This window comes from Jatropha curcas, chromosome 4 (assembly GCF_041381405.1).
Source record: "Jatropha curcas cultivar XTBG-Jc1 chromosome 4, XTBG_Jcur_1.0, whole genome shotgun sequence".
Lineage (NCBI taxonomy): Eukaryota > Viridiplantae > Streptophyta > Magnoliopsida > Malpighiales > Euphorbiaceae > Jatropha > Jatropha curcas.
Window position 1 is genome coordinate 28658395 of NC_143154.1, and position 14672 is coordinate 28673066.

Sequence of the window (14672 nt, forward strand, 5' to 3'; positions counted from 1 at the left end):
TGACTAAATTTTTATTTTTAATCTAATCGGATTAGAAATTGCAACCTTCACAAACAACAATTGTTCTTTATATATATTTTTTTTTTTTGAGTGAACAAAATGCAAACATAAATTTATGCTAAAAAAAAAAAAAGTCTACTACCTCACATCCTTGCAACTGATGAAACCTAAATTATAAGTGATGATGACTAATGAGAGCTCTGTATTTAGTGCACACGTATGGATATGTAGAGGAACACTGCATGTACTGTCACTGATTAATTAATTGTCAAGTAAACAGCCAGTTCAATTTATCTATCTATTGAACAATCGGATAATGATGATTAGATAAAAAAAATTAGCTGTTAATTGTATATTTTAACCTAATAAATCATCCAGTTGTGGCCTGCAGGCTAGCTAAATGCTAATAAGTTGACTTTTATTAACGCTGTCAATTCAAAAACAAGCAATACATGTACCCTCGCCGGAGTTGATCTCGTGTTATATCCCGGCGCAGCTTTCTTGCACTTTAATTCCATTTTTTAATAATACTCTCTCTCTTAAACTCTACTTTATTCCTCTTTATTAATGATTTATTTTGCTATATATAAATACCTTATTGAGCATTAAACCTCCACACAAACTCTCTATCTTTCAACTTCCCACTACTTCTATCATTAACCGTTACCGTTAATTGATATACCAATTAGCTTAATTCTCTTTATTTGAGTTTCCTTTCTCATTTACCAAATAATTAATTGATCATGACAAAACTAATCTGCTTCTTCTTCTTCTTCATTTTCTTTGCCCTACTAAATATCAACTCATCATTTGCCAGAACAAGCTTTAACGTTTTAAGCTATGGAGCCAAACCTAATGGCGTAACAGACTCCACCAAGGCTTTTCTTGATGCATGGTCTGCAGCCTGTAGCTCTAATGATTCAACTATGATATATGTACCTAAAGGAAGGTATTTGGTTGGCGCTATGGCCTTTAATGGTGACTGCAAAAGCTCTGATATCACCATTCGCATTGATGGGACGCTGGTGGCTCCAGGAGATTATCGCATACTAAGTCAAGCTCATGACTGGCTTAGCTTTAACAAAGTTAATGGTGTTTCCATTGTTGGTGGAGCATTGGATGCTAAAGGGTCACCCTTGTGGGCTTGCAAAGCCAAAGGCAGTAACTGCCCAGATGGCGCTACGGTACGTTTCAAAGAATAAAAAAAAAAATGCACTCTTTAAATTAATTATTACCTGTTAAGGTTGTATTTTTTTAATTAATTCTAATAGAACATAAGGTTTTTGAATTAATTCTTGCTTGTGAATTCAGACTCTGAGATTTGCAAACTCCAACAATATAAAGATCAATGGCTTGTTATCACTAAACAGCCAAATGTTCCATATTGCCATTAATGGCTGCCAAAATGTAAGCGTTGAAGGAGTTAAGGTGATAGCTTCTGGAGATAGTCCAAACACAGATGGAATTCATGTTCAAAACTCCGCCAATGTTGCGATCATCAACTCTGCAATTAAAACTGGTGATGATTGTATCTCCATTGGCCCTGGAGCTAAGAACTTGTACATTGACCGGATTAGATGCGGACCTGGTCATGGAATTAGGTCAGATAAAGGATTATATTCCAATATTAAGATCTTACATAGTTAATTTTATAAAAACTAAAATTATTTTTCATAATATTTGCAGCATAGGAAGCTTAGGTCGGGACATGGAAGAAGAAGGGGTTCAAAATGTGACAGTTAAAAGTACAATATTTGCAGACACTCAAAATGGATTTAGGATAAAGTCTTGGGCTAGACCGAGTAATGGATTTGTTGAAGGAGTTCAATTCATAGGTGCCATTATGCGTAATGTCCAAAATCCCATTGTCATTGATCAACATTATTGTCCTCACAATTTAAATTGCCCTAATCAGGTAATTAAATAATTAAGAAATCTTAAAGGTTTTTCTCAAACTTGTTAATGACTTATTTGATATTTTACCTTGCGTTATATACAGGTATCGGGTATAAAAGTTAGTGATGTTATATATGAAGACATTCGAGGAACTTCAGCTACACCGGTTGCCATAAAATTTGATTGCAGTTCCAAATTTCCGTGTAATGGGATAAAACTGCATAATGTGAATTTGACGCACTCAAATCAAGTAGCTCAATCATTTTGTGCTAATGTGGTTGGCAAGACAATTGGGCTAGTTCAACCCAATGGTTGTTTGTGATAGAAAAAAAATATGTAATATACACTTGTTTATTTATTGTGTTAGTTCTCATTAATTAATAAGATAATATAGATTATTCTTTTTTTATTTCTTAAAACAATTATTTAGATATTGATAAAAATAATATTGTTTTAAAAGCTATTTACCAATCTGATATTAAATTGAAACCATTTATAAATTATAATTTTAAAATTATGCATCACTTAATTTTAAGATTTTTCATCACTCAATTAAAAAAATATGAAATTAAAACCATAACTTAGGTCATAGTGATTAATTCACAAATCCTCTTTATCATTGAGGTACTCAACCGGAAGATAGGTAATTTATAATTGATGACCTAAAAAAGGCACACCCAATAAGTAACCTATAATTGATAACCTGAAAAGACAATATTACAACGATCATGAGGCCCTGATTGGAATATATATATATATATCATCATCATCGTTGTCGTCGTGGTTATCGTGGTGGTCGTCATTATGGAAACAAAGCTGGTAAGTCTCTGCGCTTGAGCATGAAGCCCTTGACCATCCTTTTCAACCGCCGCAGAGGAAGTGGCAAAGAAGCCAATAGAGCACTTCCCAAAATAAAACCCAGAAAATATGATTCATCCACACAAGGTAATTTTTTAAATATTGTTGCAGGGGTAGCAATTAAGAAAAGCAAAGATGCAAGCAGAAGTTCGGAGGCCATCGTTATATCAGGAAGGAGCAAAACGAAAATCACAGTAATTGATGTTCCAAATGCTAGAGTGAGAGATATGAAGAAAATCTCAGCTTCATTTGCATTCCTCATGAATTTTTTCCAAATTGATGTAATGTCATGAGCTGTTGTGCTACTGGTGTTGCTGTTCACAGCAGATTTATTACTGGTACTGTGCTCATTACTGTGTTGGCAAATTCCAGCCGGAGGGTTAACCAAGGCTTGATAGCTTGCTGCTGCAACTAATGCGGCCACTGCGATCAATGTACTGCGAGTCTTATTTGATATGCGCCTATCTCGACCTCTCATAGAAATGGCCACCCTTTTAAACAGTGAAATTTTGGACCTCAACTCCTCTGCAAGTGTAGTATATTTAGGAAGCAATGAGGCGGGTAAACCTCCGGCACGCCATACCTCTGTCCTGATTTCGGTATCTGGGGACACGTCGAATGCGGTCAAACCCCCAAAATTTTTGGCATTTATGTCGACTCCACCATCAATTAAGAATTTCACTAGCTGCACCTGTTAAAGAGAGAACTTCCCTTCATGATAAATCATTTGATGCCCCAGATTTTAGGATGTATTCAAATTTAGAATGAAATTTAGACATAAGAGTATCAGTTTTTATGTTCAAAAAATCATGTCTGGACCTGGCGTAGATACGTCAAGTCCAAGTAAAAAACATAAGTTATATTAAGTGATCACCGAAGAGATTACCTGAGCTTGGGTAAGAGATACTGCGTGATGTAAAACGGTGTTGCCTCCTTCATCCATCCAGTTCAAGACCTCCGTCTTGGAGGTAGGATCCAGAAGGCGATGGATGTAGTCCCTCTTTAGCCAACCCAATTGGACTTTAAGAGCTTCAAACCTGCTGTTCTTCACTGCTATATGTAAAGCAGTCTCGTTTCGAATTGTTAAATCTTCGACGGACTTGGGACAAACTGAAAGAAACTCTGCTAGCAGATCAAGATTTTCAGTTTCTGAAACATAGTGCAAAGGGGTCATACCTTCTCTCCCTTTGACACGCACCAAGTCACTGTTAATTTGAACGAACCGACTCACCATTTGGTTATGCCCATTTTGCAAAGCAAGGTGCAAGGGACAAAACCCGTCCTTGTTTGGCTTTGTAGCAAATGAAGGCTGTAATCTCATTATCTCCATAGCAAATAGGATTTGGCCTGTCGCTGCGGCTATGTGTAAAGGAGTTTCAACGAATGGTAACTCGTCAATATTCTCCAAAATAAAAGGATTCTCGCCTATTAAACGATACAAGGCATTGAGATCCCCTACTCGTGCGGCCTGGTTCAGCTCCTCGCTCATTTCGGGTATTCAAAGAGCAGAGAAGACTGTTGTTCAGAGATATGAAACAGGGAAGACTCTTTTTGTAGCACAAGGGTCTTTGTTTATTGATTCCAAATTTTGATTGTTTTGAATATTTATAAAGAAAAAAGGAGGAATTAGTTGAGTCTTCAGTCTTCATATTATATATATAAATATAAAGTGTTTGCTTTAGTGGGTAGGGAAAACTATCCATCAAACTTTTTGATATTACATTTGATTGCTTTGAATATTTATAGAGAAACAAGGAGGAAATAGTTAGTGTTCATAACACATTGGTTTAATGGGGAACAGAAAAGTGCCAATTCAACTTTTAGAAATTGGTTCGTAATTTCCTGCATGATATAATAACAATTAAAGTTTGAATTCGAATTCGTATTCTTAAAAGGTTATAATTAATTTTAGTAAAAACAAAAATTTAAATTGGAACAATACTGTCTATGGAATTATACATGTTTAGTATGGTTAATTTAAAACATGTAATTCAATTCAATTTCACATAATCGTATATGAAGTAAATTCATAATTGAAAATTCATTTGCTTTTGTTTTCGAAAATATTCTTGAAATACTATTAATTTCGCAAAAATAAATAGTATATACCAATTATGTTTATGTTATGCTACATAATTTTTTAATATTTTTATTAAAAAATATAAAATAAAAATAATATTAATAAAATTATTACATTTAATTTGGTGATAAATGTATTGTCTCTCCTTAATAGTAAAAAAAACATGCTAAAAAAATTAAAATAAAAATAATAAGAAAATATTTTTTTTGAAAAAATTAAAATTTTTGCAGGATTTTGATCAAATTTGATAAAATAAATAAGTTAAATAAGTAAAATAATTGAAAAATTCATTTCGTAGAAGAAGGGAAGTTTTATCATACAAATTTGAATCGCTTAATTTTGTGAAATTCATTTTCAAATTCTATCTATTTTTGTGGAATTTTGTGTAGTTACATTTAATTCCATGGATTTGAATTTGTAGAATTGAAATCTACATTTTTTTTTTCATTCCAAACACAAAAATGTGAATTTCTAAATGAATTCCATAAAATTTTGTCGAATTAATTTGTTCCAAACAATGGGTAAGATTTTAAGAACTAAAAATTTAGAGTTAGTTTTTAAGTTTTAGGATTTTGGATTCTAGGGTCTTAATCTTTTATTAGGATTTAGGAGTTATGTTTTAAGTTTTAGGGTTTTGAGTATACTATTTTAGGATTTAAAATCTAGAATTTAAGGTTTTTGAGTTTAGTATTAGAGCATGCCCTGGAGCCACCAATGTTTATATATATATATATATATATATATATATATATATATATATATATAATTTATATTTATATCCTTAAATGTTACATTATTTAGAGAGTTATCGAGACTCTATCTCTATGAATTTTATTGTTCGGTAATATATCATTTATAATAGTTTTTAAAGGTTGATAAAGTTTTTTATCAAATATTAAACATCATAACGTTCAACATTGTTTTACATGTTTTACACCAAGGGCCCGAGAGCTTCGAAAGCGTTTTCTATATATCCAGCCTATGTTGATAACTAAGCCACAACTCGTAGGGTGATTATTATATATTTATATATGTTCCATTTTATTTAATTTTTTTACACCTTTCTGGTTATAGTTATTAGCATCAAATAAACATGCAAGTATTACAAAAGAGAGAGAGTCACAACTATAAGTGATGCATACATATCCATATGGCCGTATAGTTTCTCATAACCTTGCTTGGAGAGAGAGAGAGAGAGAGGGAGAGAGAGAAAAAAAAAAAAAAAAAAAAAAAAAAAAAAGAAGAAAGATTAAAAAGTCACTATTCAATTTGTCTGATTGTACCTTAATTTGGTTGGATTTCAAATTGAATGGATGGTTTGCTGTCCTTATAAAGTAAAAGTACAAAGTTTAAAGTGAATTTATATATTACGCTAAACTTGATTTATAAGCTACGGTGAGGGCTCTGTATACAGTACATACATATATAGAGGAACTCTGCATGCTTTGATTAATTAATTGTCAAGTAAACAGCGCAGTTTAATTTATAATTTTTGTTGACCGATTGGATAATGATGAGAAAAAAAAAAAAAAAAAAAAAAAGCTATTGCATGTATGTTTAACCTTCGAAGAAATCATCCATGTTGTGGCCTGCAGGCTAAATTCTAATATGTTGACGTTTAATAACTCGTCAATTGAAAAATAAGCAATACATGCACCGTCGCCGGAGTTGGTCATTTGTGTTTTATTCCGGCGCAGCTTTCTTGCACTTCATTTCCATTTTTTAAATACACAAACTCTCTTGAAATCTACTTTATTCCTCTTTATCTATAGCTTATGTTTGTATATAAATACCCTATTAAGCATTAAACCTCCACTAACAAACTCTCTATCTTTCAACTTCCCACTACCTTTATAATTAACCACAACCGTTGATTACTAATTAGCTTAATTCTCTTTTTTTGAATTTCTTTTCTCATTTACCGAATAATTAATTAGTCATGGCAAAACTAATCTGCTTATTCATTTTCTTTGCCCTACTAAATATCAACTCATCATTTGCCAGAACAAGCTTTAACGTTTTAAGCTATGGAGCCAAACCCAACGGCGTAACAGACTCTACTAAGGCTTTTCTTGATGCATGGTCTGCAGCCTGTGGTTGTAATGATTCAACTATGATATATGTACCTAAAGGAAGGTATTTGGTTGGCGCTATGGCCTTCAATGGTGACTGCAAAAGCTCTGATATAACTATTCGAATCGATGGAACTCTTTTGGCGCCAGGAGATTATAAAATTCTGGGTCAAGCTAGTTACTGGCTTAGTTTCAAAGGAGTTAATGGCGTTTCTATTGTCGGTGGAGCACTTGATGCTAAGGGGTCGGCCTTGTGGGCTTGCAAAGCCAAAGGAAGCAACTGCCCTGTTGGCGCTACGGTACGTTTTAAAGAAAAAAAAAAAAAAAAAAAACATTTATACTTCTTAATAAAATATTGAGTTTTTGAACTAATTCTTGCTTATGAACGCAGACATTGATGTTTACGAACTCGAGCAATATAAAGATCAATGGTTTGTTATCATTAAACAGCCAAATGTTCCATATTGGCTTTAATGGCTGCCAAAATGTGAGTGTTGAAGGAGTTAAAGTGATGGCTTCTGGAGATAGCCCAAACACAGATGGCATTCATGTTCAGTACTCCACCAATGTTGTGATCATCAACTCTGTAATTAAGACTGGTGATGATTGTGTCTCCATTGGCCCTGGAGCTAAGAACCTGTACATCGAACGGATTAGATGCGGACCTGGTCATGGCATTAGGTCAGATATATTACATTCATGTTAGATCTTCTATATAATCAATTTTATGTATCATTTATAAAACCTAACGATACTTTTCTTTTCATAATATTTACAGCATAGGGAGCTTAGGTTGGGGCATGGAAGAAGAAGGGGTTCAAAATGTGACTGTTAAAAGTACAACTTTTGCAGACACTCAAAATGGATTTAGGATAAAGTCTTGGGCTAGACCAAGTAATGGATTTGTTCAAAGGGTTCGATTCATAGGAGCCATTATGCATAATGTCCAAAATCCCATCGTCATCGATCAACATTATTGTCCTCACAATATAAATTGTCCTACTCAGGTAAATAACTTAGAAATATTAAAGTTTTATGTCGATATATTCTTTCTATAGTTCTTATATATATTAATTTTTCGTTATGTGTAGGTATCGGGTATAAAAATTAGGGACGTAATATATCAAGACATTCGGGGAACTTCAGCTACACCAGTTGCTATAAAACTTGACTGCAGCTCCAAATTTCCGTGTAATGGGATAAGACTGCATAATGTGAATTTGACTCATTCAAATCAAGTAGCTCAATCATTTTGTGCTAATGTGGTTGGGAAGACAGTTGGCCTAGTTCAACCTAATGGTTGTTTGTGATTAGAAAGAAAATCAAATCTGTAAATATATATTTCTTCATTTATTGTATTAACTTTCATTAATTTATAAGGTACATTGATTATTCTTTTTTATATCGATACATTGGCAATATAAAATGATAAATTATTACTAGAGTTTACAGCAGATTACTAATATCTGCACTTTTATTGTGTTACCCCTCCATTTGGTATTGACTGCTGCTGTTTTTAAGCGTTTCTGCTGCTTGGAATTATTGCAGAACAAGCCCTTCAAGTTGAGCCAATACTTTCATATTTGATGCCCTCACCTTCTAAAATGATAAATCTAATGTTTCCAACTTAATTATGAAGCTACCATTTATAATTACTGAGCTATTTATAAAATAATAATAATAAAAAAAACACATTTCTAATACATATCAAAGCCATATAATTTCTCCAGAAAAATTATAGCTCTAAATATTTATGCTCGAAACGGGTCAAAAGATATGTACTTATCTTCTGTTCCTTGATTCGTCTATGAGCTTCACAAAAAGGAAGTAAAACCCAAGTGATATGCAGCTGCTGCAATTTTTAATCTTTTCAAGAGTACGAATGCAATTCAATATCGGACAGAAACCCTTGGTTGAAATTAACTTTACTTTGTATCGGAGCTTCATTGTGTGATTCGCCTTTCAGAAATCGAAAATTAGTCTGGTCATCATTGTTAATTTTCATCATCCATCACAGACCTCCTCCCATGAAATCTAGCGTTTCTGATTCAGCAAGTATGCTTGCTCGAAAACGAAAGAAATATTTCTTAGAAACATTTTGAATCTTAACTATATGAAGTCAGGGCTTCTCTCGCTTCCCTGGCCTTCTCTGCTTGCTTGGAAGAACTAGGCTAAATAATGTCGTTTCAGAGGGATCTATCTGACGCGCGTTCCCATGAATCATGATCGCAGGAAAGCATATCAGTCAACATCAAGGCAATGATGCCACGTGTCACATGCCTATCTGTACCAACTGAACCACGTAGCCTTTGAACACCTCACCCACGTGTCCAGCTACTTGGCCACATCATCGCAAGCATAATGCCACATGGCTCCGTGTCGCCAGATGGCAGCCACTTGGCCACGACAACCTTAAATTTTCGACACGTGGTCAACGGACTGCCAGCTGTCGCATTTGCCAACCAAATTATGGCATGTCATCCACACATCATCTACGTACTCCGACGTCACCATCTGCACATACTGCCAGGTGGATACAATGTAAACAATATGATATTCCACGTGGCAGAAAATACTGCCAGCTGCCGCCTTCTGCCACGTCAGCGAATTCCACGTCATTGAGTAAGTCATTGGTCTTTGCCGTGTCCACATCGGCCTTGCCATCTGGCAGAAATTGCGCCACGCCATCCTCACATTTACGGTCAGGTGCCCGCATACTGCCAGGTGGTGACAAACCAACCAACAGAATATTCCACATGGCAACAAGTCCTGCCAGCTGTCCTTTCACGCCACGTCAACTACGTCCATGTAATCGAACGTGTCTTTGATATTTGCCGTGTGGACATCATGCATTGCCACGCGGCGCAATCCTCCAGCTGGCCTAACTTATGGCACGTCATCCTCACAGTCACGGCCACGCGTCCAAATTCTACCAGGTGGCTACACAGTCAACCATAGGATATTAGACGTGGCAATAAATACTGTAAGCTGTCAAATTATGCCACGTCATTGATGTTTGTCGTGTCAAGATCAAGCCTTGCCAAGTGGCGTGCTACTGCCAACTGGCAGTAATTGTGCCACATCATCCTCAAAATTTGTGGCCGCGTGTCCACGTACTGCCATGTGGCTAAAATTCAACCAATAGGATATTCCACATGGCAACAAATACTGCCAGCAATCGTTTACTGCCACGTCAATGACTTCCATGTCATCTGACACGTCATTCATGTTTGCCATGTCAACATCGAGCTTGCCACGTGACGCTATCGTGCCAGCAGGCACAAAATTGCCATGTCAACCTTACGTTTACGACGCGTGGCGTCAACGTAGCCAGTTGTCAGAATTGTCAGGTATACTGCATGCCACGTCAACGCCGACCTTTAGCCACGTGTTGCAGGTGATCCAGTTGTCAGTTGACTGCCACGTCAATGACACCGTGGCCTCACGTAATCCAAATAATGCCAGCTGTCATATTCTGCTTGTTTCATGCGACGTAGACCTGGCATCTGAGTCTTATCCCACAAATACATGTCATGTATTTGCCATGTCGGCCTCTATTTTTTTTTTTTTTTGGGCAGTTAGTTACGTGGTCTTCTAACTCGGCAGCACCTATGAGCTTCTTCCACGTAACCAGATAACTCCACGTCAGATTTTACGATTCCATTCGAACCGTCTCCATCTAATTAAACCTTCCTGATTCCCATTTTGAGCTTCAACACTGTGCAAATGGCGCTTCAAAAGTTTTGGTATGCAGAAAGAAACAATTTTCTTTGATAGATACACCTTCAAGCCAATAAAAATCAAAGCAAAGGTAATCAATGGTCAAATTGCAAGAGAGAGAACAATAACATAAGAAGAATAAGATCAGCAAACATCATGACTCAAGAAGGAGAGATTGAGATTCGGAACCAGAGGAAAGCAAGGATGATGAGAAGAAAAGCAGTATAAAAGGAGAATTCTTTATGGGCTAGGATGAAGAAAAAGTTCGATTCTTTATCTTTTTTCCTTTTTCTTTTTTTTAAAAAAAAATGATCCATTAAACTTTCAAAGAAAAACAGGATTAGTAAGAAGAAACATCTTAGCTTCTATTCGTTCTAATTGAAAAGAATCATCAAGAGTTAAGACTATGACTGGAGGCCAGGGCTTCATCAATTTCTTTAAAAATGTTTTTAAGTAGATAATAGTATCACGAAATAGAACAGCTTGCTTCTTTCAAACATATGAATCAATGATCATTCTTTTTGCAACTTTAGCTTTTCATACTGTTTTTCACATATGGGTTGCAACTGCTCTTTCATTATTTCCGTCTTCTGATTTGTCTAATATTTCTCTGATTTAACAGCTTGCTTTGTATATATTAATGAAATTGAAGTATAGAATTTTCGGCTAGTTATGTTGAATTCTCAATCAAATTTATGATTTTTTTTTTTTTTTTTAATCAGCAAAGAGCCTAGTCCATTCTCTAACCCAAGCCAATCGGCCTCCCACTTAGACCCACACCTAAGGTGGACAGCCAAGTGAAAATCCTGGCATCCAAAAGAAACCCTGGAACCTGTTCTTGAATTAATTTATGAAAGGTTTTTGTTTATTCTAAACGTGAAATTCTAAATGAATTCCATAAGATATTGTGGAATTCATCCACAGCTTGAGCTTGCTCAGTTGCTGGTTTTATGCTTGTCAAAGAAATTACACCAACGTCACTCCAGAGAGTCAAATGTAAATCAATCCTATTCTGAAGTGTAAATCAGGTGAAAGTTGGAAATTGTTTTGCTGTTCCTCAAATTAAATTAGGGGGTTTTTAATATACTTTGCTTGGAGTTTAACATCATTTTCCAAAAGTTCCTTGAGAGGTTCATACTAATTAAATTGAAGTTGGCTTGGTTTAAGCACTACTGCACTAGTAAACCATTCAGTTGGCTTTTGGGGTAGGACTAAGTACAATAAAACATTATAGACTACTTTTCGACCTTCATACTTTGTTATAGAGTTGAAAAAGTAAAATGTCTAAAATTTCAAGAAATTGAAAAATAAATTTACATTCAAAGAAATGTTTCTTATCTGTAACCAAATTATAAACAAAGTAGTGCCTTATCAACGACAAACACTGAATGATTAATAACTTATAGGACACTTCCATCTATTGACATTACAATGAAGTAGTTAGAATCAGGTATTATATATTAGTGACATCTAACACTGTTTGCATATCTTTCTAAAAGTGAAGCGGAGCCTTCTCAAGTCGGCCTTGTGCTCATTTAGGGAAGTTATGGATCAGAAATTGCATGATACCGCCCAATTTTGAGATATAGATGCTTTCTATGAGATACTTCAAGATAATCAATACCAAAATACTAATGATGTCGTACTGTCTAAAACTCCATTACAGGTTGCTGTGTTGGCCAGGCAAACCCGTTTTGCGAAGGAAATAGCAAACTTAAAGCCATTGCTTTGTGGAAAACTTGATGCAGATGGCTTTAATTCCATTCACCTGGCTTCAGCCACTGGCCAATATGAATTGGTCAAAGTTCCTTTCTCTCAATCCTCTCCTTTGTAGGTTGAGAGGCAGAGAGAAGAAAACTCCTCTTTATTGTGCAGTCATAGCAGGGAGGTTGGACATAATGAACTTATTGGTTGATTTTTATCCTTCCTGTTTTGTGCAGCAAACTACCTGAAATGAATCTGTGTTTCTCTGGCAGTCAAGAATAACTAGTTGGAAAGCTTTTAGAATTTTGCTTGAATGGCTTAAGTGGTTCCTTGAAGTTGAAGTTGCCTCCTGTGCTCTTAAGCATGTAGAGAGAAACCACAACCTTGAAAGGATTAGGAGTCAATTTGAGAAAACAAATTTGCTCTATAAAAAGGAGCTGAAGAGTAAAAAATATATTCTTTCATCTTTGAAACTACTGAGAGACAAGAACATAAGATGATCGAAGAAAAGCCTGAAGAAATTGGACTGCCTTATTGAAAGCCTATCCTTGTTTAATCTTATAAGGCCTTGTTTATAAATAAATTCCACAAATTAGTAGAATCTTAGGTCTTCATTTTTGATGAATTTGTGAATCTTAGGTTTTCATGTTTGATATGAATGAAAATTTTCATTTAACTCCTGTGAATTCAACTTTATGGAATTTATCATGTAAGTAAATAAAATTCTAGCATTTGTTAATTAATTCTTTAATTCCATTTATACCAAAGAAGAGTTTCTATATCTTCATGTTTAGTATTTTAGATGCATATATAACAATTAGTTTATTTATCATCTTATTTTCAGATAATAGAGGCATTGCTCAGTGATAGCAATTCAAGTGGATGTGAATGCTTTAAATGCAAACAATCTTACTGCCCTGGACATCTTAGTAGACCAGCTTCAAAGAGGAATAAATGATGAAAAGATAAAAAATATTCTTCGCCATTCTGGGGCCATTAATCCCTGCCAGATCGTAAATGTCCCATCACCAGCTAGCTCTACAAAGCCATACCCAAATGAAGGATGCTGATGAGGCCATGTCATTCTTTGAGTGATCACCGCAAGGGAGTTTTAACATTTTCCACGCTGATGGCAGTAGGATGCTTCTTATTAGGAGTGAATCCACCTGGTGGTGTTTGGCAGTATGATCACAAATTCATTAGTAGCAGCATATCACACATTCCTGGGACTGCAATGCTAGGTGAGAAGCCTTACTTATTCTATCCTTTTATGGTGTTTGACATTTCAGGATTTCTTATCTCCTGTTGCTAAGTTGCTCCTGATAACCATACCATTTGGGGTTTATATCTTTTGTGTGAGCTCAACTATGCCTGATAAATATTTAGCTTTATTTTTACCCTTTCTTCTACTACTGTTCTTCATTTTGCCGCTAATAATCACAATATTATCATGTTCAAGTTGCAAACTATCAAAAAGCAACAAAGCCAACAGGAAACCAAGTTAAAGATGAGGAGATTGCCATGCTGGTTAGTCAAAAAATTCCAAAGGTGGGCAGCTGCTGCTTGATCGTGTTAGAATGTTTGCAATTTGCCAGATATGGAAAAATAAGTAAATAAACATGGACCTACATTTGTATTTATGGTATGAATATTTTGTGGAAAACTTGGATATTGGATGTACCAAGTTACTATATTGTGGTGTTGTAGAATATTTTGTTTCATTTACCTGCTTCTGTATAACATATGTTGTAAAAATGTTATTCGTTTATGGTCTGTATAATACTATGGGCAACTGGTTGATGGATTTAAATGCTTCTTTGTTATATGAACACTATAACCGAATAGAACAACTTGTCTCTTTGAGACATGAATTGATTGTTCATTGTTATTATTGAATGAAATTATTCTCAATGATAGGATTGAGAAGATTAAATTAGGTGTTGTGATCTAAAATATAATAGCTCCTTTTTTCTGTTTGTTTGTAGAGAAATCTGGTACATCTTTAATTTTATTCAAAGAGAAAGTGTGCTTTTGTACTGTGTATTGCCATTGCTTTGATTTATATTTATGTTGTGTTTTTCAGAATTTGATGAGGGTGAGTGAGGTGCTGCTTTGTAGCAGGTGTTGGCTGTAATTTTTAAGTCATTTTTTGCCAATTTTTTCTCAAATTTTAATGAATAGTTAATAATATTTGTCATTGAAATGCCACTAATAGGAAAATGCCAATGAAGGGACCAACCAAATTCTCTGGAAAATCAAAGGAAAACATGATTAATAACAAAGAAACATCTGAATTTGTATCTTCAATTTCAATTATTTTCATTTTTGCATTATTTTGTTTC

The 14672-nt window shown here is 34.9% G+C and overlaps 3 protein-coding genes across 3 annotated transcripts; 2 read left to right on the forward strand and 1 right to left on the reverse strand.

Moving 5' to 3' along the window:
• The first annotated feature begins 701 nt into the window (after positions 1–701).
• On the forward strand, positions 702–2218 carry LOC105632384 (polygalacturonase). The gene is made up of 4 exons (XM_012214752.4): positions 702–1184; positions 1312–1601; positions 1687–1915; positions 2000–2218. Exons 1-4 carry the CDS (start codon positions 744–746, stop codon positions 2216–2218), a joined length of 1179 nt encoding a protein of 392 aa, XP_012070142.2. The 5' UTR covers positions 702–743.
• A 480-nt stretch (positions 2219–2698) lies between these two features.
• LOC105632382 (ankyrin repeat-containing protein BDA1) lies at positions 2699–4294 on the reverse strand. The gene is made up of 2 exons (XM_020678633.3): positions 3641–4294; positions 2699–3445 (listed from the first exon to the last, which is right to left on the reverse strand). Exons 1-2 carry the CDS (start codon positions 4241–4243, stop codon positions 2699–2701), a joined length of 1350 nt encoding a protein of 449 aa, XP_020534292.1. The 5' UTR covers positions 4244–4294.
• Positions 4295–6794: 2500 nt separating this feature from the next.
• On the forward strand, positions 6795–9039 carry LOC105632351 (polygalacturonase). Its single transcript, XM_012214712.4, has 4 exons — positions 6795–7205; positions 7298–7587; positions 7685–7913; positions 7998–9039. Exons 1-4 carry the CDS (start codon positions 6948–6950, stop codon positions 8214–8216), a joined length of 996 nt encoding a protein of 331 aa, XP_012070102.2. The 5' UTR covers positions 6795–6947; the 3' UTR covers positions 8217–9039.
• The last annotated feature ends 5633 nt before the right edge of the window (positions 9040–14672 follow it).